The 24,083-nt window shown below is 41.4% G+C and overlaps 3 protein-coding genes across 5 annotated transcripts in view; 1 reads left to right on the forward strand and 2 right to left on the reverse strand.

Annotated features, from left to right (window-relative positions):
• On the reverse strand, window positions 1-920 carry LOC135545335 (uncharacterized). The gene has a single exon (XM_064972954.1). The coding sequence runs from the start codon at window positions 840-842 to the stop codon at window positions 369-371; it is 474 nt and encodes a 157-aa protein (XP_064829026.1). The 5' UTR covers window positions 843-920; the 3' UTR covers window positions 1-368.
• Window positions 904-22,602, forward strand: LOC135545347 (replication factor C subunit 5-like). 3 transcript variants are annotated; one of them, XM_064972975.1, is made up of 8 exons: window positions 904-1,153; window positions 6,815-7,622; window positions 7,812-7,945; window positions 15,933-16,005; window positions 16,404-16,524; window positions 16,651-16,732; window positions 21,793-21,848; window positions 21,985-22,602. In XM_064972975.1, the coding sequence occupies exons 2-5, from the start codon at window positions 7,526-7,528 to the stop codon at window positions 16,439-16,441; spliced, it is 342 nt and encodes a 113-aa protein (XP_064829047.1). In that variant the 5' UTR covers window positions 904-1,153; window positions 6,815-7,525; the 3' UTR covers window positions 16,442-16,524; window positions 16,651-16,732; window positions 21,793-21,848; window positions 21,985-22,602. The 3 variants fall into 3 exon arrangements, with proteins under 3 accessions (XP_064829047.1, XP_064829035.1, XP_064829042.1); XM_064972963.1 differs by having other exon boundaries at window positions 7,558-7,622; XM_064972970.1 differs by having other exon boundaries at window positions 7,558-7,622; window positions 15,936-16,005.
• wsb2 (WD repeat and SOCS box containing 2) overlaps window positions 22,376-24,083 on the reverse strand; it is a 7,695-nt gene continuing 5,987 nt past the window's right edge. The window contains exon 9 of the mRNA XM_064972945.1: window positions 22,376-23,642. Within this exon, the coding sequence (XP_064829017.1) occupies window positions 23,432-23,642 (211 nt within the window). The 3' untranslated portion in view covers window positions 22,376-23,431. The remainder of the gene's footprint in view (window positions 23,643-24,083) is intronic.

Below are 24,083 nucleotides of genomic sequence, written 5' to 3' on the forward strand. Positions count from 1 at the left end.
TATGTTTCAACAAATCGTTTTAATAGGCGCAATGAAGACAATTGACAAAAAATAATCTTAAATGTTGAGGATACACAGACCAGAAATACAAAATCGCCCCCAGGTGGAATGTTATTGGGGCAAGACCATGAACATGGTTTGTAAATCAATGGCCGACACACGTGGCTAAATGTAAAGATGCTCGAGCTAGATACTTAAACACAGAATAGGACTAAGATTACAACAAAAGTCTTTCGGTCAACACGGACATTTCTTGAAGAGTCAGCCAAATGATCTTGAATCGGAGTGTTACTCGTTTACAGCATAGCTAGAGCTGTCGTAACTGTCCCTTTAGGAGCCTCAAGAGGTACCCGTAGCATCCTTAGGCCCTAATTATTGTCCCTGTAGCCACCGCCGGAGGAGTATCCACCGCCTCGGCCTCCACCACCGCCGCCGCTCCTGTATCCGCCACCACCTCCGTAACCCCGGTCTTCGCCGCCATAGCTACGGCCACCGCCGCCACCATATCCACCACCGCCGCCACCACCATATCCACCACCGCCTCGGGAACCTCTGAATCCACCGCCTCCTCCACCGCCGCCACGACCGCCACCCTGGCCTGCCTCATTCACACGGATGGTTCTGCCGTCAAGAGACTGACCGTTCATTCCCTCCATTGCGTCCTTAGCATCCTCGGCATTGTCGTACTTCACAAAGCCGAAACCACGAGGCCTTCCTGTTTCTCTGTCCATGATGACATCACATTTTGCGATGTTTCCGTACTTGGAGAAAGCTTCCGCAAGAGATTGCTCTGTGGTGTCGAAGCTCAGGCCACCGACGAAAAGTTTTCCTTCGTCGGACATGTTTCTTTGTCTTTTACGAACAGAACGAGAAAAGCTGCTGCTTGGAGAGGTACGTCGTCGGAAAAGAAATGGAGGCTTGCCGCGAAATATTATAAAGATTAATTTGACTCCGCCCACATTAAATAAACGGATACGATTGGTTGCAAACATGCCGTAAAACCTAGTTTAGTGACGTAAAACACATTTTGTTGAAGTGAAGCGCGCCAAGAAAATTTTGCCGATTAGTGAAGCGCTCTTTTCTTGCTAACTAAATCAACGATTCAAATGGCAACGACTAGCAAGATACTGTTGCAGTCAAGAAATTTGCCGTGGTAAGTTGAATCAGCAAGCTAGTTTACGTTTTGCCAGCAAGGTAGTTACGTTACGTTTAGCAGGATTTAGCTAGGGTTGTCACTAGTTAACACAGCCACAAACTCATAATTCTGGCTAAACCCCGCCCATTTCTACAAGTTATCTCCTTAAAATGATTTAAGACCTAACCACACTGCTAATCTTATGTCTATCTATATTCATAAATGAAGACTACATAGCTAATTGTTGTAGCCAATGTTTATTTTGTGGCTGTGTAATGACTGTGGTTGTGTTATCTAGTGGAAACCGTTAGCTACTGTAGCTCGCCGAATCAATCAATGTTTCGCTTGTGTGTGATGAGTATTTTAGCTGACTTGTAAACGTTATTGTCATGAACATCTTACCATGCATGTAAGATGTCAATGAATATGACGTTACTTTTCGTACCGCTCCCTGACTTATTGTCCGACACATACCAGCTCTAGCAAGAACTGGTCCCGCAATGTTATGTTAAATGTATGTGACGCAGTCCCGGTCCCAGCAATTTTTCAACCCCTAGTCAAGATCAAAATGCTCAAAAGAGATTCTCACGTAGCCAAATGTATTAGGCTATCGGTATTATTGGGCTTTATCAGCCAATAGGGTAGAGGAAGTTTGAAAGATAGAGTTGGGGCGAAATATAGGAGATCAAACACTTGACTTGAGCTACACTTTACATAACATTTAGAAGCGGAACAATTTGCAAACTGAGTAAAATATATGTGTTATTAATATTTAATTCCTGTCAATGTTTCATATAATGTTTTTCTGAATCAAAACGGGCTTTAGGTGGGCGTGGCAAAGGGCGCAGTCGCCATATGACCTACAGATGCACATGCGTTTTGCAGTATGTTGTTTTTGCCGGATGTCTAAACCCCATTTTCCGTACGTGATGCACACGTGCTTCGCAAGGTCAGTTGGCGAAGAGCAGTTGAGCCCTGTTCGACCAAAGCTAATATTAGAACAGATGAACGTTATTATTTGGTCGTTTTACGGGTTTCATATGCTAGCTGAGCTACCAACAGACTGGCGCGTACAATGGCGCATTACAACAATTAATTTATTTATATTCTTCTGTCACATTCATCTCTAGCAACATCAATAAATTGAACTGGTTGTTTTCATATAGAGTAGTGATTTCAAATCACTAGCTTGCCCAGCATGATGGCATGCTAAATTATGCACAGAACAGTTGTGTGTATTGATTTTGCACGCCATTATGTTGTCTGGTTTACAGTACCCAAGTGTAGTAATGATGAATTGTCCCAGTGTCATTCTTACAAGAGACACATTTCCATTTACACAATCGTCATGATCATTTTGACCTCTGTATGGTCCTTCCCAATAGATCACTTTTACTTCCATCTGTACCGCCGCATGGTAATGCCACACATTATTGGGCACAGACAACACCACAAAGGGCAAGAAGGTAGAGATAACTATACATCACGCGAAGCAGCCACAACTGTCAGTATGAGTGAGTCTTTGAATGAGGAGATAGAGATAAAACTGTCCAGTTTGAGTGTTTGTTGCAGCTGGTTCCAGTTGCTAGCTGCAGCAAACTGAAAAGAGGAGCGACCCCAGGATGTGTGTGCTTTGGGGACCTTTAAGAGAATGGGACTGGCAGAATGGGTATTGTAAGTGGAGGATGAGGGCTGCAGTAGGTATCTCACATAGGGGGCAGTGAGGCCTAATAGGGTTTCATAAAGAAGCATCAACCAGTGGGTCTTGCGACGGGTATACAGAGATGACCAGTTTACAGAGGAGTATAGAATGCAGTGATGTGTCCTATAAGGAGCATTGGTGGCAAATTTGATGGCCGAATGGTAAAGAACATCTAGCCGCTCGAGAGAACCCTTACCTGCTGGTCTATAAATTATGTCTCCGTAATCTAGCATGGGTAAGATGGTCATCCGAATCAGGGTTATTTTGACAGCAGGGGATGAAAGAGGAGCGATTTATGATAGAGGAAACCAAGTCTAGATTTAACCTTACCCCGCAGCTTTGATATGTGCTGAGATAAGGACAGTGTACCGTCTAGCCATACTCCCAAATGCTTGCATGTGGTGACGACCTCAAGCTCTAAACCCTCAGAGGTAGGAATCACATCTGTGGGGAGAGGGGCTTTCTTCTTACCAAACTACATGACCTTTGTTTTGGAGGTGTTCAGAACAAGGTTAAGGGCATAGAAAGCTTGTTGTGCACTAAGAAAGCTTTGTTTTAGAGCGTTTAATACAAAATCCGGGGAGGGGCCAGCTTAGTATAAGACTGTATCATCTGCATATAATGGATGAGAGAGCTTCCTACTGCCTGAATTTTAGAGTAGGGTCTATCTGCAGATGGCGTTTACTACATGCCGGGGGCCTCTACACGTCATAAACGACATGCTTTACCAACTGCCACTGAGGCTGCTAGCTAGCTAGGACGCCGGCACACACTGTGCAACAAAAGTTCAACATTCACCTTCTGCTACCATTTTTGTCAAGCCGTCTTTGCATACAATTTGATGCATATATTCGATAAATCCAACATACGCACCACACAGAACACACTGCAGCTGCCTCTGCAACGCAATGCTGCAAGGCAAACACAGCGTTTCATGGAAATGAATGTACTTATGGTGTACCAAAACGCATGCTGGTGTGACCGAGGCGTTACAGCGAGGGTAATCACTACCTGGTGGTTTGAAACTATTCTGTGAAATACGGTTTGATTAGTGGAAGGAATCAATGTGATTTGGGTTGGCTCCACTAGCTAGCTACTTCCCTTGCCGCAACATTAACATAATTGCGGAAAATCAGTGTTCGGCAGGCAGGGGCAAAAGACACTGTACCGGCGTCCCCTAGCCTAGCTAGCTAGCAGCCTACTTCGGTGGGTTTTTTCGGTGGTTGGCATCCAATGTTGGTGCATTACTGCCACCTACTGTGCTGGAGTGCTGGCCAGAGATGGCGCTAGCAGCCTCAATGGCAGTGGGCGCGACATGTAGTTAGTGACACATAGTGGGCACAGAATGTAGTGGGGGCGTGGCATGTATACTGAACAAAAATATAATCTAAAAATGCAACAATTTCTTTACAATTTTACTTAGTTACAGTTCATATAAAGAAATCAATAAATGTAAATAAATTGGGCCCTAATCTATGGATTACACATGACTGGGAATACAGACATGCAGCTGTTGGTCAGAGATACCTAAAAATAAAATGTTTTAACAAGTCAGCATCTGGTGTGACTACCATTTGCCTCATGCAGTGCAACACATTTAATTCGCATAGCGTTGATCTGGCAGTTGATTGTGGCCTGAGGAATGTTGTATCAATCCTCTTCAATGGTTGTGCGAAGTTGCTGGATATTGGCGGGAATTGGAACACGTTGTTGTACATGTCGATCCAGAGCATCCCAAACATGCTCAATGGGTGATATTCTGGTGAGTATGCTGAAACATGAAGTGATGGCGGTGGATGAATAGCACGACAATGGGCCTCAGGATCTCATCACAGTATCTCTGTGCATTCAAATTGCCATTGATAAAATGCAATTCGTTGTCCGTAGCTTATGCCTGCCCATACCATAACCCCACCGCCACCATTGGGCACTCTGTTCACAACGTTGACATCAGCAAACCACTCGCCCCCACACGACTTCATACAGTTATGACTTCTGCACACGACTTCTGCAGCTATGAGGCCGGTTGGACACACTGCCAAATACTCTAAAATGACGTTGGAGTCGGCTTATGATATAGAGATTAACATTACATTCTCTGGCAACAGCTCTGGTGGACATTCCTGCAGTCAGCATGCCAATTTCATGCTCCCTCAAAACTTCAGACATCTGTGGCATTGTGTGACAAAACTGCACCTTTTAGAGTGGCATTTTATTGTCCCAAGCACAAGGTGCACATATGTAATGATAATGCTGCTTAATCAGCTTCTTGATATGCCACACCTGTCAGGTGGATAGATTATCTTGGCAGAGAAAAAATGGTCACAAACAGGTATGTAAACACATTTGTGCACAGAATGAGAGAGAAATAAGATTTTTATTTCAGCTCATGAAACATGGGACCAACACTTTACATTTTGCGTTATTTTTGTTTTGTGTAGTAACCGCAGTCTGCAGATAGACATTTTTAGAATTTTAGAGAACATTTTAGAGACCTCCATCTTGGTGGTGTAGAGACATTTTTGCATTTTAAAGCCAATTTCCTGCAGTTCTACACATTTTGTTTTTTGCTCAAACATAACACCTAAAACGGTTAATTCATTGTTTTTGGAATTTTTCATTTTCCCTGACTGACTAGCTTCTTTTTTTTTGGTGATTGTGGAGTTCTCAAAGATTATATTATAAAAAAAAATATAGGTCCATTATCTTTTCTGCATACTTTATTTTAGTTGTTAATGTTTACAAAGAAAGTGTTTTTCAATCCAAAATATTTTATATTTATTTATTTTTACTAGAGGTTGACCGATTATGATTTTTCAACACCGATACCGATTATTGGAGGATCCAAAAAAACGATGTCGATTAATCTGCCGATAATTTTTTTTTTTTTCTTTTTTTGTAATAATGACAAATACAACAATACTGAATGAACACTTATTTTAACTTAATATAATACATAAATAAAAATAAATTTAGCCCCAAATAAATAATGAAACATGTTCAATTTGGTTTAAATAATGCAAAAACAAAGTATTGGAGAAGTAAAAGTGCAATATGTGCCATGTAAAAAAGCTAACGTTTGAGTTCCTTGCTCAGAACATGAGAACATATGAATGTTGGTGGTTCCTTTTAACATGAGACTTCAATATTCCAAGGTAAGAGGTTTTAGGTTGTAGTTAATATAGTATTTATAGGACTATTTCTCTCTATACCATTTGTATTTCATATACCTTTGACTATTGGATGTTCGTATAGGCACTATAGTATTGCCAGTGTAACAGTATAGCTTCCGTCCCTCTCCTCGCCCCTACCTGGGCTCAAACCAGGAACACATCGACAACAGCCACCCTCGAAGCAGCGTTACTCATCGCTCCACAAAAGCCGCGGCCCTTGCAGAGCAAGGGGAATAACTACTCCAAGTCTCAGAGCGAGTGTTGTTTGAAACGCTATTAGCGCGCACCCCGCTAACTAGCTAGCCATTTCACATCGGTTACACCAGCCATTAGGCTGATAGGCTTGAAGTCATAAACAGTGCTGTGCTTGTGAAGAGCTGCTGGCAAAACACACTAAAGTGCTGTTTGAATGAATGCTTACGAGCATGTTGCTGCCTACCATCGCTCAGTCAGACTGCTCTATCAAATCATAGACTATATTGCCTGCTAACCTGGATTTCTTTTAGCTAAATATGCAGGTTTAAAAATATATACTTCTGTGTATTGATTTTAAGAAAGGCATTGGTGTTTATGGTTAGGTACAGTCCTCCAACGATTGTGCTTTTTTCGCAAATGCGCTTTTGTGAAATCATCTCCCAGCATTGCATCGATTATAAGCAACGCAGGACACGCTAGATAAACTAGTAATATCATCAACAATGTGTAGTTATAACTAGTGATTATGATTGATTGATTGTTTTGTTATAAGATACTTTTAATGCTAGCTAGCAACTTACCTTGGCTTCTACTGCATTTGTGTAACAGTCTTCTTGTGGAGTGCAACGAGAGGCAGGTGGTTATAGCGTTGGACGAGTTAACTGCAAGGATACAAGATTGCAAGAATGGATCCCCGAGCTGACAAGGTGAAAATCTGTCGTTCTGCCCCTGAACAAGGCAGTTAACCCACCGTTCCTAGGCCATCATTGAAAATAAGAATGTGTTCTTAACTAACTTGCCTAGTTAAATAAAGGTATAACATTTTTTTTAAATTGACGCCCAAAAAATACCGATTTCCGATTGTTATGAAAACTTGAAATCGGCCATTCCGATTAATCGGTCGACCTCTAATTTTTACACTATTTGGACTTAAGTGACCCAAAAGCCCAAGGATTTACATGGCATAAAAACCCCTCATATTTAGGAAGTTAAAGGCAACTGCACCGTGCTTCTCCGCTCATATATCCTAGTCTACAGACTATTTAAGTGAGACCACACATATAGGCGCACTTGATCTCGCACACCCAACAAAAGAGAAGAAAGGTAGGCTACTGAACTTGAAGCAGAATTTTCCTTTGAGAGTTTTGAATAGTACGACAAAGATGTGCTTTTATTACAATATATAATGCATACTAAACAGAAAGACAACTGTTTGAATTAATCTGTGGGACACATTTTTTTTCTTCATATTTTCAGCAGGAATGCAGCTCTCTATTCCCACCTCCGCTTCTCTGACTCTAATGTAGGCACTATGTGCGGATGCTGGCTGACATTTTTGCACATATTTTTAGGGTTGAGAAATACAGACCACAGACCCTAGATGACTTGATTTCTCACAAGAACATATTAAGCACCAGTAAGTATGTTTTTGTTAATCTTTGAAACAGCAGGGACGGAACGACTATTGAAAACCTGACCCTTATCCATTCCAGCCACAATTCAATTGTATGGTTCAAGTGAATGTATTCCAAATAATGTTTTCATGCTCAAATGAACTATAACATGTTTTGCATAATTTCTATGTAACAACCCTGGCTTTCTTCAGTCCAGAAGTTTATCAGTGAGGACAAACTGCCACATCTCTTCTATGGACCTCCAGGTACAGGGAAGTCGTCTACTATTCTAGGTACTGCCAAGCAGCTCGACAAGGACAATGAGTTCAACGCTATGGTCTTGGAGGTACGCTCCAACTCAGCACGTAGAATTATCAGAAATAAATGTAATGCTCATAACACTTTACTTGAGGGTTGTCCTGTTTTCCAGTCAGCTAGATTGATTCTTAACATTTAAATGTTAGTGTGGGGCATAAAGAATTGTTCTCGGTTGCAATCAAGGTTATGTTCCAATTTACAGTGAATTCAGAGAGTATTCAGACCCCTTAACTTTTTCCACATTTTGTAACATTTCAGCCTTATTCTAAAATTGATTAAATGTATTTATTTTCTCATCAATCGACACACAATACCCCATAATGACAAAGTGAAAACAGGTTTTTAGATTTTTTTGCAAATAAAAAAATACCTTATTTACATAAGACTTGCATACCAAAATTGACATGCTAATAACTTCAGATCTATTGAATGCTCAAAAATATCTGAAATTCATTACACAAAGTGAGAGACATGGCATAATTACACAATTATTCATTTGGTGTGATGGATATCAGAAATACTCTTTGGAACTCTGTGTCCTTTGGAAAAAGTACAATATAAGGTTTTTGTCATTTGTTTTGCAGCTTTTCACTTTAGCAATCCGGTCCCTTGGTATCACCCAGGGCCTACACTCTGCAACATCTCTTTGTCGTGCTAACGTAAAGGACCTCCCATTGATTGGGAACCATTTGGGGCAGCCTCCACGAGGATAATTCCTTTGACATTCAAACTGTGGCCATTTGACGGCCAGGTTCTTTCTTAGCTGGTTGTCTTCCTGGATGACGTGAAGCCATTGAAGAAGAATGGGGATCTTTCTCCCCCATGGAGAGTTGTCTCCTATGAATTGAGGAGTTTTATTGTCACATTCACTGGATAGGTTTAGTGAAATGTGTTGTATTATGGGGTCAGCCATGGTAGTAGGGGGCCCCTGGAGCAAATTAGGATTCAGTGCCTTGCTCAAGGGCACATCGACAGATTTTTCACCTTGTTGGCTCGGTTACTGGCCTAACGCTCTAACCGCTAGGCTACTTGCTGCCCTAGTAGATGCCTCAATCCTGTGTTGACTGTAGATGTTGATTGGAAGAAGGTGTCCTTCCGAGTCAGATGGTGTGGACGAGGTCGGGGGGAGGGGGGGGGGGTGTGACTCTGCTCTACCGCCTCAATCAGATCGACAGCGTCATTGCGTTTTGGTACACCAGCTTTGGATTTCGGCCCCTTCTCAAAAGTGAAGGGTTTTGACCTTTTGAAACTTTATGGAGCAGAGCTCTGCTCCCGCTCCAACTGAGTGCAGCTTGCAAAATTATTGCTGTCCTTCTTGTGAAATTATAACTTTACCCTGTTCATGTACAAATGACCAATGCACTGACAACTGTTTAAAGCAAAACTACCAAAGCTACAGTGCCTTGCGAAAGTATTCGGCCCCCTTGAACTTTGCGACCTTTTGGCACATTTCAGGCTTCAAACATAAAGATATAAAACTGTATTTTTTTGTGAAGAATCAACAACAAGTGGGACACAATCATGAAGTGGAACGACATTTATTGGATATTTCAAACTTTTTTAACAAATCAAAAACTGAAAAATTGGGCGTGCAAAATTATTCAGCCCCCTTAAGTTAATACTTTGTAGCGCCACCTTTTGCTGCGATTACAGCTGTAAGTCGCTTGGGGTATGTCTCTATCAGTGTTGCACATCGAGAGACTGACATTTTTTCCCATTCCTCCTTGCAAAACAGCTCGAGCTCAGTGAGGTTGGATGGAGAGCATTTGAACAGCAGTTTTCAGTTCTTTCCACAGACTCTCGATTGGATTCAGGTCTGGACTTTGACTTGGCCATTCTAACACCTGGATATGTTTATTTTTGAACCATTCCATTGTAGATTTTGCTTTTTGTTTTGGATCATTGTCTTGTTGGAAGACAAATCTCCGTCCCAGTCTCAGGTCTTTTGCAGACTCCATCAGGTTTTCTTCCAGAATGGTCCTGTATTTGGCTCCATCCATCTTCCCATCAATTTTAACCATCTTCCCTGTCCCTGCTGAAGAAAAGCAGGCCCAAACCATGATGCTGCCACCACCATGTTTGACAGTGGGTATGGTGTGTTCAGGGTGATGAGCTGTGTTGCTTTTACGCCAAACATAACGTTTTGCATTGTTGCCAAAAAGTTCAATTTTGGTTTCATCTGACCAGAGCACCTTCTTCCACATGTTTGGTGTGTCTCCCAGCTGGCTTGTGGCAAACTTTAAACAACACATTTTATGGATATCTTTAAGAAATGGCTTTCTTCTTGCCACTCTTCCATAAAGGCCAGATTTGTGCAATATACGACTGATTGTTGTCCTATGGACAGAGTCTCCCACCTCAGCTGTAGATCTCTGCAGTTCATCCAGAGTGATCATGGGCCTCTTGGCTGCATCTCTGATCAGTCTTCTCCTTGTATGAGCTGAAAGTTTAGAGGGACGGCCAGGTCTTGGTAGATTTGCAGTGGTCTGATACTCCTTCCATTTCAATATTATTGCTTGCACAGTGCTCCTTGGGATGTTTAAAGCTTGGGAAATCTTTTTGTATCCAAATCCGGCTTTAAACTTCTTCACAACAGTATCTCGGACCTGCCTGGTGTGTTCCTTGTTCTTCATGATGCTCTCTGAGCATTTAACGGACCTCTGAGACTATCACAGTGCAGGTGCATTTATACGGAGACTTGATTACACACAGGTGGATTGTATTTATCATCATTAGTCATTTAGGTCAACATTGGATCATTCAGAGATCCTCACTGAACTTCTGGAGAGAGTTTGCTGCACTGAAAGTAAAGGGGCTGAAAAATTTTGCACGCCCAATTTTTCAGTTTTTGATTTGTTAAAAAAGTTTGAAATATCCAATAAATGTCGTTCCACTTCATGATTGTGTCCCACTTGTTGTTGATTCTTCACAAAAAATACAGTTTTATATCTTTATGTTTGAAGCCTGAAATGTGGCAAAAGGTCGCAAAGTTCAAGGGGGCCGAATACTTTCGCAAGGCACTGTATTTCTTATGGTGAACACGCCAATCGAAAAGCTCCAATCAGCAGTTAGATGTGAGTTGTGTCCACTCCGATAGCCTAGCCTACACAACTTCACTGGTAAAACACCATTTTCTACACCGCATTTGGTAACAATGACCGAGCAAATTACATTGGATGTCACCCAACTAATAAAGCCTATGATTTGACATTGCGAAAGCCATTTTACAAGCATTTGAATGCGGAAGGTGCTGCACAGATGTACAAATATTAGATCAGGGATAAGCCTACCTCTCGTTGGCACGAGCAGCTATGCTCTGTGCGCACAGCTGTTAACTGACTTCGAGATCAGTGACTGTTATGTACATTTACATGCTTAATTAAATTTTGGCTAATGGTTGAGATGATGCATAAATTCAGTCACAAAAGATTAGATGTATTTTCAGGGGGGGTACAATTAAATGAGTAAAACATTTTAGTGAACTGGCGGTTCATAATGTTTGAATTAATTTTCTGATGACACATGCAACTTTTGGATCGGTTTGGGCTCCCATGGACCCGGCACACTCCTATCTTAAACGATCCATATCAGTAAATTGTTACAATCCCTAACAATAATCCTTTTAGAGAAGTATATCTTTTAGCTACCATATCGCAATCAGTTTCCCAGTCTTTTCAGCAAGGACAAGGGAATGTATGTTTCATGATTAGCGACTCATGGTGTAATTGTAACAGCATACAAGAACTCAAGTCCTTTTGTTCACCTGACCTAGAATTCCTCACAATCAAATGCCGACCGTATTATCTCCCAGGAGAATGCTCCTCTGTTAATGTCACAGCTGTGTATATCCCCCTCAAGCCATTACCACGGCCCTCGATTAACTTCCCTGGACTTTATGCAAACTGGATACCATATATCCTATGGCTGCATTTATTGTAGCGGGGGACTTTAACAAAGCAAATTTGAGAACAAGGCTACCTACATTCTATCAGCAAACTCTGAATCACTGCTACTCTTTCTTCCGCGATGCAGACAAGGCCCTCCCCCGCCCTCCTTTTGGCAAATCTGACCACGACTCCAATTTGTTCCTTCCTATAGGCATAAAATCAAACAGGATGTACCCGTGTTAAGTAATATTCAATGCTGGTCTGACCAATCGGAATCAATAAGACATTTAAAAGTGTTAACCCTCGCAAGGCTGCCAGCCCAGAAAGCATCCCTAGTCGCGTCCTCCGAGCATGCTCAGACCAGCTGGCTGGTATGTTTATGTAAATATTCCATCTCTCCCTGTCCCAGTCTGCTGTCTCCACATGCTTAAAGATGGACACAATTGTTCCTGTACCCAAGAAGGCAAAGGTTTTATTTTATTTATTTATTTCACCTTTATTTAACCAGGTAGGCAAGTTGAGAACAAGTTCTCATTTACAATTGCGACCTGGCCAAGATAAAGCAAAGCAGTTCGACACATACAACGACACAGAGTAACACATGGAGTAAAACAAAAATACAGTCAATAATACAGTATAAACAAGTCTATATACGATGTGAGCAAATGAGGTGAGATAAGGGTGGTAAAGGCAAAAAAAGGCCATGGTGGCAAAGTAAATACAATATAGCAAGTAAAACACTGGAATTGTAGATTTGCAATGGAAGAATGTGCAAAGTAGAAATAAAAATAATGGGGTGCAAAGGAGCAAAATAAATTAATTAAATACAGTAGGGAAAGAGGTAGTTGTTTGGGCTAAATTATAGGTGGGCTATGTACAGGTGCAGTAATCTGTGAGCTGCTCTGACAGTTGGTGCTTAAAGCTAGTGAGGGAGATAAGTGTTTCCAGTTTCAGAGATTTTTGTAGTTCATTCCAGTCATTGGCAGCAGAGAACTGGAAGGAGAGGCGGCCAAAGAAATAATTGGTTTTGGGGGTGACTAGAGAGATATACCTGCTGGAGCGTGTGCTACAGGTGGGAGATACTATGGTGACCAGCGAGCTGAGATAAGGGGGACTTTACCTAGCAGGGTCTTGTAGGTGACATGGAGCCAGTGGGTTTGGCGACGAGTATGAAGCGAGGGCCAGCCAACGAGAGCGTACAGGTCGCAATGGTGGGTAGTATATGGGGCTTTGGTGACAAAACGGATTGCACTGTGATAGACTGCATCCAATTTGTTGAGTAGGGTATTGGAGGCTATTTTGTAAATGACATCGCCAAAGTCGAGGATTGGTAGGATGGTCAATTTTACAAGGGTATGTTTGGCAGCATGAGTGAAGGATGCTTTGTTGCGAAATAGGAAGCCAATTCTAGATTTAACTTTGGATTGGAGATGTTTGATATGGGTCTGGAAGGAGAGTTTACAGTCTAACCAGACACCTAAGTATTTGTAGTTGTCCACGTATTCTAAGTCAGAGCCGTCCAGAGTAGTGATGTTGGACAGGTGGGTAGGTGCAGGTAGCGATCGGTTGAAGAGCATGCATTTAGTTTGACTTGTATTTAAGAGCAATTGGAGGCCACGGAAGGAGAGTTGTATGGCATTGAAGCTTGCCTGGAGGGTTGTAAACACATTTACATTTACATTTAAACACAGTGTCCAAAGAAGGGCCAGAAGTATACAGAATGGTGTCGTCTGCGTAGAGGTGGATCAGAGACTCACCAGCAGCAAGAGCGACCTCATTGATGTATACAGAGAAGAGAGTCGGTTCAAGAATTGAACCCTGTGGCACCCCCATAGAGACTGCCAGAGGTCCGGACAGCAGACCTTCCGATTTGACACACTGAACTCTATCAGAGAAGTAGTTGGTGAACCAGGCGAGGCAATCATTTGAGAAACCAAGGCTGTCGAGTCTGCCGATGAGGATGTGGTGATTGACAGAGTCGAAAGCCTTGGCCAGATCAATGAATACGGCTGCACAGTAATGTTTCTTATTGATGGCGGTTAAGATATCGTTTAGGACCTTGAGCGTGGCTGAGGTGCACCCATGACCAGCTCTGAAACCAGATTGCATAGCAGAGAAGGTATGGTGAGATTCGAAATGGTCGGTAATCTGTTTGTTGACTTGGCTTTTGAAGACCTTAGAAGGGCATGGTAGGATAGATATAGGTCTGTAGCAGTTTGAGTCAAGAGTGTCCCCCCCTTTGAAGAGGGGGATGACCGCAGCTGCTTTCCAATCTTTGGGAATCTCAGACGACACGAAAGAGAGGTTGAACAGGCTAGTAATAGGGGTGGCAACAATTTCGGCAGATAATTTTAGAAAGAAAGGGTCCAGATAGTCTAGCCCGGCTGATTTGTAGGGGTCCAGATTTTGCAGCTCTTTCAGAACATCAGCTGAACGGATTTGGGAGAAGGAGAAATGGGGAAGGCTTGGGCGAGTTGCTGTGGGGGGTGCAGTGCTGTTGACCGGGGTCGGAGTAGCCAGGTGGAAAGCATGGCCAGCCGTAGAAAAATGCTTATTGAAATTCTCAATTATGGTGGATTTATCAGTGGTGACAGTGTTTCCTATCTTCAGTGCAGTGGGCAGCTGGGAGGAGGTGTTCTTATTCTCCATGGACTTTACAGTGTCCCAGTTAACCTGTTGAAACTCCCCATCCCGGATCCGGGATCGTGACTAAAGCCTCAGGCTCATTAGCATAACGCAACGTTAACGATTTCTGAAAATCGCAAATAAAATGAAAATAATGCGCCTGCTCTCAAGCTTAGCCTTTTCTTAACAACACTGTCATCTCAGATTTTCAAAATATGCTTTTGAACCATAGCAATTGACTAATTTGTGTAAGAGTATGCTAAGCTAGCTTAGCATTTTGAGTAGCATTTAGCACGCAACATTTTCACAAAAACCAGATAACCAAATAAATAAAATCATTTACCTTTGAAGAGCTTTGGATGTTTTCAATGAGGAGACTCTCAGTTACATACCAAATGCGCAGTTTTTCCTGAAAGCGTCTGTGTGTAGGAGAAATCGCTCCGTTTTGTACATCACATTTGGCTACCGAAACTAACCGAAAATTCAGTCACCTACAATGTCAAACCTTTTCCGAATTAACTCCATAATATCGACCGAAACATGGCAAACGTTGTTTGGAATCAATGTTTTTTCACATATCTCTTCATTGATATATCGTTCGTGGAAGCCTGCACTCTTCTCTAAATTCCATGGAAAAATACTTGCAGCTGACTTTTGCGCACCAATTTCGGCGCAGGACACCGGGCGGACACCTGGTAAATGTGGTCTCTTATGGTCAATCTTCCAATGATCTGCCTACAAATACGTCACAATGCTGCAGACACCTTGGGGAAACGACAGAAAGGGCAGGCTCATTCCTCTCGCATTCACAGCCATATAAGGAGACAATGGAAAACAGAGCCTCAAAAATCCTGCTCATTTCCTGGATGCCGTCTCATCTTGGTTTTGCCTGAAGCTCACGTTCTAGGGCACGCACAGAAAATATCTTTGCAGTTCTGGACACGTCCGAGTGTTTTCTTTCGAAAGCTATCAATTATATGCATAGTCGAGCATCTTTTTGTGACAAAATATCTTGTTTAAAACGGGAACGTTTTTCATCCAAAAATGAAATAGCGCCCCCAGAGCATCAACAGGTTAATAATTGATTCACTAGTCACTTTAATAATGCCACTTTAATATTGTTTACATATCTTGCATTACTCATCTCATATGTATATACTGTATTTTATACCATCTTTTGCATCTTGCCTATGTCGCTCTGTCATTGCTCATCCATATATTTATAGATATATGTTCTTATTCCATTCCTTTACTTAGAGTTGTGTTTATTAGGTAGTTGTTGTGGAATTGTTAGATTACATGTTAGATATTGCTGCACTGTCGGTACTAAAAACACAAGCATTTCGCTACACTCGGAAGAACATCTGCTAACCACGTGTAAGCTACCAATTAAATGTGATTTGATTTGAACACGTGGTTATTTAAAGTCCCCGTATCCTACACAGGCAGCCCTTACTTCAATTCACAAAATGTGTGTTTATTTTTTTGTCTTTGTCTTCCAAGAAGGGTTTCAAGTTGGTGATACTGGACGAGGCCGATGCTATGACCCGGGATGCCCAGAATGCATTGCGGCGAGGTAACCATCTGCTTTGATGTGGTCACCTGCTGTGCACCAACTGGCCAAATGAGCTGCCTGCCAGCTATCCAGTCATTTCCAGTCATTCTCACTGATTAAAAGATGTGCTTACTGTAACATGAGATAAGAGACGACAAACAAAATGTTGAATGCATTTAGGAGGGGGATACTGCATATTACCCTGTTATTACTACTTATGATTTACAATATGAATGTGCTGCAATTGCTTGTAATTGATCCCACTGATTTAACAGCGGGTTAATATTTTGTATTTTACATTTTTATGAGGTTATGTCCGCTGATCTTCAGAACATTGACATCCATTTCTCCCTTCCTCTCTCTCCTCTTGCTTCCATCTCCTCCCCGATCTCCTCCACCTCGCTCTTCCACTCCTACAGTCATTGAGAAGTACATAGAGAACACGCATTCTGCCTGATCTGTAACTCCAGATGCACCAGGTTCCGTCCTGTCTCAGGACCAGATGATCCCCAGGCTGGAGTATGTTATCCAACAGGAGAGGTGAGGGGGTCTAGAGAGGCCAGAGGGTATCTGTAGGGGCAGGCTTTTAGTGTCCCAGAAAGACACTCTGTGCTGGGTTTTATTCTTGCCTTTTAATCAGAGGTGTGTCTGATCTTGTCCCCGCAGCATTGATATAACTCCAGATGGAATAAAAGCTATTGTGACCCTATCATCGGGAGATATGAGAAGATCACTCAACGTACTGCAGGTACGGAAAAACCTATTACCAGTGTGTAGCTAAATGTAGTCAATTGCATCACTGTGTTCAGTTTTTATTGCTGATCAAAATTAATGAATGTATTAACTAGTGATGGTCACCAATATGGAATATCGATATTAGTAGCATTTTTTCGATTTCATATTGATGTATCAGTTTGTAAAAAATACATTGCAACTGTGTGAATGTTCACTTTTCTGTAAAGTCTAGACTTCTGCTTGTGGATTGCCCATTGGGACAGGTTTAAATGTTCTGGTAGCATAAACCTACCTAACCAGTTTGAATACAATGGGAAGCCCACAGTTGATGGCCTATCAGCAGGTAATTTAATATGCTAATTAAAGAACCTGCCTTGTGAGAAGGTCTGTGAGAGGGTTTTCTGCATACAGGAACAGTCATTTATACATTTTTACAGAACAGTGTAGGTTAAAGCTAGAATCCTTCATTTCAAAATATCAAAGTGCCTCCCCGCCTCTGTTTTGGTAAAAAGCTGAGGGATGGGCCTGGATAAATGTAACCACTGTCAAATTCATAGACCGAGCTGCCTACGGGTGCAAGGACTAACCATCCATGATATCAAAATTTGAATTTTAATCAAACATTGAGGCTATACTGTTTTTATTTACATTGTTTACAAACATTGGAGTAAAACAAGATGATATTTTGGTTTCTGATGGGGTATGATAGTTGAACTAAGCTCATGAGGTATTTATGTTATATTCTCCAAGAATCAATGGGTATATATCATTAATGTATAAATCCAAAAATGGATGTAGCAACTAAGGATTATAGCTTTAAAGACGTCCTCCAGAGATTTTTTTAATGTTCCAGTGGAAAAGCGATATCCTAAATAATGTACACATTAAAGGTAAAACAATATGTTTTGAGCAAAATAGTGATGTTTTTTTGACACAACTGCAAACTTTTAAGGAGTAAGGCATTCAAGGAGTTGGTCCGATGTGATGTCATCGGCCTCCCACTTGCTTGAGGAACAATAGAGGACAAAATAGGAAAGGCCTACCCACTGGTGTCAGATCATACCTGGACCACCTATTGAGATGTACCTTTTGTTAAGTAAATTTGGGTGTTTAATGAGGTCAAAAGGAGACTGGAGTAGAACCTCCTGTCAAGTTGGTTGTTGATCATTGCTAGACAGCCATTTTCAAGTCTTGCCATAGATATTCAAGCCCATTTTATGTCAAACTGTAACTAGGCCACTCAGGGACATCGTCTTGGTAAGCAACTCCAGTGTATATTTGGCCTTGTGTTTTAGGTTGTTGTCCTACTCAAAGGTTACTAGTCCAACTCTCTAACCACTAGGCTACGCTGCCACCCCTTAAGACATATCATTTTTTACATTTTAAATTAATTTGTAAACATTTCCAGAAACATAATTATACTTTATGGGGTATTGGGGTATTGTGTAGGACAGTGACACAAATTCTCAATTTAATACATTTTTAATTCAGGCTGTAACACAACAAAATGTAGAAAAAGTCCAGGGGTGTGAATACTTTCTGAAGGCAATGTATATTGTCATGTTATATTTGGTAGATCTATTCTAAACAGACACAGTATATGAGAGAAGACCTACCAGGCCAAAATTTGATACTATCTGCACTGTGACTAGATGTTTTCTTGGTCTGGTGTCCTGAGAGACCCCTCGCGGTTGCCATGACTACCAGTGTTTTCACGGTAGGAGGAATGGCTTGCCCTCGGTAGTGTGGTACGCACCACTACTGCTACGATTTTGCATTGAAATGAACAATATAGCGAGATTTAGTTTTTTATGATTTTGAATAATTGTCTTATTTCTGAGGTTATGCATTTCTGTTCTTATGTAATTATCTTGGCAGATTCATCAGGCCTTACCATAGAGGACTTTATAGTTATTTATAATTCTCGTCAATTTTATGATACACTTCTGTAGGGTATATTAAAGAGGTGTCCCTCGATATATAAAGAGGCAATGGTGATAATGTGGTTTGTGGTTTGGTTATTAGTTATGAAATATACGGGGCACCGTCCATAATCTTGAGGCTATGGAAAAAATCTGGTCTTAAATGAATCTTTTATCAATTATCATCCAAGACATCGTAAATACTTTTGAACTGTTTGGTACCAGAACCACACGCTTGTAAACACGCAACATCTACTAACAGATCAAACAAACAAACGATGCAAACTGTAAAATGATGCAGAATAAAAGAATGGGGTTTCCTGAGTGGAAAACAGGAATGGGAGAGCTACATGTAAGTCAGCACTTGGCAAAAGGTGTAGGCAGAGGCATACATTTGAAAGAGAATGGCTCGTCTGTGGGACATCATACATTTATTTTATTTTAACAAGGCAAGTCAGTCAAGAACAAATTCTTATTTACAATGACTGCCTACCCCTGACCAAACCCTAACCCGGACAACGCTGGGCCTATTGAGTGCCGCCCTATGGGACTCTAGGCTTGTGATACAGCCTAGAATCGAACCAGGGTCTGTAGTGACGCCTCTAGCACTGAGATGCAATGCCGTAGACCGCTGCGCCACTTGGGAGCCCAGATGATGATCTAGTGATCTATTAGCATTTTCACTGTAGCAGTCCGGTCCCTAAAAAGTGCAGTACATTAATCAATACACAAAATCATAAGATTAGGCCTACAGTTTAACACCAATGCATTTGAGGAAAGTAAGGCAATCCACTTGTATACTTATTCATCTGTGTTGAAGTCTGATTGGCCAAGCTTCAGATCACTCACTCACTCGAGTCCAGGTGTGAAAGAAGTTGTGGTTTAGTTAGGTTTAGTTATATATATATATATTATGTCCATAACGGTCTGTACCTTCTTTGTGCAGTCACAAAATTTATTTAAATTTCATGTAATTTCCTTGTGGTTGACATGGCAATAACTTAATATTCATGATTGCTTGAAAATATCTGAAATTCGTTACACAAAGTGAAAGACATACAGAATTACAGTCAGTAATTTGTTACGATGGCTATCAGAAATAATAGTTTGTGTCTTTTCATTGTAGTCGTCCAGTCCCTTGGTATTACCCAGGGTCTTCACTCTGCTACGTCTCTTCATTGTGCAAATGTAAAGGACCTACTATTGATTGAGAACCATTTGGGGCAGACTCCACCGAAGCTAATTCCTTTGACATTCAAACTGTGGCCATTTGACGGCAGGGTTCTTTCTTAGCTGGGTGTCTCCCTGGATGAAGTGAAGCCATTGAAGAAGAATGGGGATCTTTCTCCCCATGGAGAGGTGTCTCCTGTGACTTAAGGAGATTTGTTGATGCCTCAGCCCTGTCTTGATTGTAGATTTAACATATTTTGATTGGAATAAGGTGTCCTTCCTGGTCAGACAAGGACGGTGTGTGTGTGTGTGGGGGGGGGGGTTCAGGCCGACAGCGCCATTGCGTTTTGGTACACCAGAAGTACATTCATTTCCAGCAGAACACTGTGTTTGCCTTACAGCATTGCGTTGCAGAGGCAGTTGCAGTGCGTTCTGTGTGTGTGTGTGCCTTCGGAAAGTATTCAGACCCCTTGACTTTTCCACATTTTGTTACGTTACAGCCTTGTTCGAAAATTGATTTAAAAAATAAATTAATAAAAAAAACATTTTCCTCATCAATCCACACACAATATCCCATAATGACAAAGCGCAAACTGTTTTTTAGAAATGTGTGCAAACGTATGGGGGAAAAAACACCTTATTTACACAAGTATTCCGGCCCTTTGCTATGAGACACGAAATTTAGCTCAGGTGTATCCTATTTCCAGTGATCAGCCTTGAGCTGTTTCTAGAACTTGATTGGAGTCAATTGATTGGACATGACTTGGAAAGGCACACACCTGTCTATATAAGGTCCCTCAGTTGATGAAACCAAGATTGAACTCTTTGGCCTAAATACCAAGCATCACTTCCAGAGGAAACCTGGAACCATCACTATGGTGAAGCATGGTGGTGGCAGCATTATGATGTGGGGTGATTTTTCAGCAGCATGCTGGGAGCAAAGTACAGAGAGAGAAAACCTGCTCCAGAGGGCTCAGGACCTCAGACTGGGGTGAAGGTTCACCTTCCAACTGGACAACGACCCTAAGCACAGGCAAAACAGAAGTGGCTTCAGGACATGACCTTGACTGACCCAGCCAGAGCCCAGACTTGAACCCAATCAAACGTCTCTGGAGAGACCTGAAAATAGCTGTGCATCAACGCTCCAACCTGACAGCTTGAGAGGATCTTCAGAGAAGAATGGGAGAAACTCTCCAATTAAAGGTGTGCCAAGCTTGTAGGGTCATACCCAAGAAGACTCAATGTTGTAATCGCTGCCAAAGGTGATTCAACAAAGTACTGAGTAAAGGGTTTTGAATACTTATGTAAATATGATATTTCTGTTTTTTATTTGTAATAAATTAGATAAATTTTCAAAACCAGTTTTTTTTATTTTGTCATTTATGGGGTATTATGTGTAGATGAGGGGGGAAATATAATTGTATCAATTTAAAAATAAGGCTGTAACGTAACCATGTGGGAAAAGTAATGTGGTTTGAATACTTTCTGAAGGTATCCAAGGTATGCATTGAATTGTATGTGTACATTTCCCAAAAAACATGCGACTGTCTGCACACGTGTGGTAGATACATTAATTCAGTATAGTTGCATAGCTACTAGGGCTGTTACAATATCAGTATTGTAATATTTTGTTCATGGGAAACCATGAAGCAGACCTAATTCTTTGGTACTTTAAAAACCTATGGAAAATGTTGTGCTATAGCTTAGAAAATAAATATGACTCCAAAAAAACAGCCCAACTCCAGGGCTGTGTTCCTGAAGAAGCTAAATCCACTTTTTTTTGTTTCCTTGCCATGATACTAACGAGTTTCGAGATACTGGTGTCATCCCGGCTGAATGTTCCACATCATCGATGCTGTCGGTCTGAGGCGTAGGATCAATGCGTGACGTTGCTACACCTGTTAATTTTACAATGCAATGTTTTGAGGTATTTGAAACACTTTTTTGGTATAAATTAACCATGTATTTTGGTTTCTTACAGTGGGCGTTTCATCCAGTGTTTCAGATGGGTTTGCTTATCAAGTTGGCAGATATTGAGTAAGTGCTTATGTATCTTCAGTATTGCTGTTGCTTATATATCCAACAAATTGTAAGTCGCTTTGGAACACAGCGTCCGTTAAATGTGAATTAGGATGACTATGTTACACTTTTTTGATGTGTTTTGTTCTTACAGGTACCGGCTGGCCTCGGGACTCAACGAGAAGACCCAGTTGTGTTCGATGAGAGAGAGATTTGGGTTAATGATGCCACCCAGACCAGTGGTCCCCAAACAGTCACAACCATCTAGTACAGTGCTTCCCAAACTGTGCCCCTCCCCTCAAATATTATTTTTTTATTTTTAAGGAACTCAGTGCAGCTTTCAACTTACTCTTAAAAGTTGTAATAGTAGAATGCACAAGATGCAATTTCAAAAATGGGTAGTGCATCAGTTTTCCTCTTGTTATTTCAGTCATTGCATACCTTAGCTATTTATAACTTGTCAGAAATGTCCATGTCAGCTAATGTTTTTTTAGCCCATAGATTTTGTTGTAATGTTTGAGACTCAAATAACATAAATACACAAGACATGGTAACATTTTATAGAATTCCATGAAAATGATTGAAACCGCAACATTTTCTCTGCACCCCTTCACAAAATGTTTGAATTGCAGGAAAAAAAAGCTTTAAACTTGCCACATTTTCTCTCCAAGAGGGGTGTGAACAGTTTGTCATGAACAGTGCTTGTGCCCAAAGAACTAGTCGTGGCGCAAACGAGGGAGGGGGCGGCTGTTCCCCATTGCTGGAAGGGGGGCCTGAGTGAAAAGGTTTAGGAACCGCTGATCTAGTACACATTGGTCACCTACCAAGTTCTTGGAGAGCTACGGGGTGTGCATGATTTTGTTCCAGCCCATCTTTAACACACCTGATGCAATTAATACATTGCTGGTCGAGACCATGGTTACTTGAGTCAGGTGTGTTAGTGTTGGGCTGGGACAAAAGGCCTGCGTACCCTGTTCACTAAAATATAAAATGTATCAATGAAAGCGACAGGGGAGAGAACTCTTGAGACTAACGTCATAAAGACACACTTGTGTTGTCCCCGTTTGCTCAATATTCCTTTATGTACATTAAGTTGAATTTGTGTTTAATAAAATTGTAATTAGTGTATTTTTTAGACTGTCATGGAATTATGATTTAATAGACCAATTTACACAATGCAAAATTACACAAATGTCACTTTACATACTATAATATATCCGTAGCACAAAATATAGATCGAGTAACTTCCATTTTTTTTGTGCAATTTATGTAAATTTCTTAAGTTCATCTATAATCACTAGCTAATTGCATCCAGGTGAATTTCCATTTTGACATCCTGAGAGATTTCCTTGGACAAATAGCTGATCAGACATGACTGATTTTGTGTAAACCACAAAGTATCCACCCCACTCAAGGTCCTAAAAAGTCCCATCATTTCAGTCAGACAACATTCCCACCAACTCTTTATGCATTTGTAAACGAGGCAAATAATAAGCTCTCCTCCTTTGACGGTTCCATCATTAATCAGTCAATACATCCATCAACTCAAATGCATTACAAATGGAGTCCAGAAACATTCCCTCCACCCATTCCAAAAGTCACTATTCCTCCTCATCCGAGGAGCGGTCAGATCGTGCTTCTGAGTGGTCCGGGATGTCTCTGTAGGTGAGGAACTCCAGGATCCTGCGTGGTATGGGGAGGGCCTCCACCTGGTGTGTGGAGACTGAGTGGCGCAGGACGGAGCGGCACAGGTGGCACAGACTGGGCACTGCCCGGGGAACCATCCAAAACCTCACGTGGCCATCTCTGGTCCTGCAACAATAACACACAGGGTATTAGCCCATTTGTTTGCCTCGTTTTAACCTTCCTACATGGATATGCTAACTAAATAAGAAACATTTCTAAAAAAGACAAACTGCAACAAAACTGGGTGTCGTGTCCAAAATCTGTCTTGCCCACTACTTACTTAAACTGCATACTGTGTACTAATCATACTAAATACTATTTAGAACGTATGGTTTAGTATGTAGTAAGCAACTAATATCAGCATACTAGGCTCATCCTAATTAGAATACGTCATCTAATGTGCAATTGCGTTCCTTCCCAACATTAGTTTATTTTGGTACAGCGCGTCCCCTCAGCTGATTATAAGCTGTTGTCAGACTAGGGTTGCAAAGCTACTGGTAATTTACTATAGTAATCTTTGGTAATTTTGGTAATTAACATAGATTTTTTGGCAATCTATCGTAATGG

This window comes from Oncorhynchus masou, chromosome 1 (genome assembly GCF_036934945.1).
Source record: "Oncorhynchus masou masou isolate Uvic2021 chromosome 1, UVic_Omas_1.1, whole genome shotgun sequence".
In the NCBI taxonomy this organism is placed as follows: domain Eukaryota; kingdom Metazoa; phylum Chordata; class Actinopteri; order Salmoniformes; family Salmonidae; genus Oncorhynchus; species Oncorhynchus masou.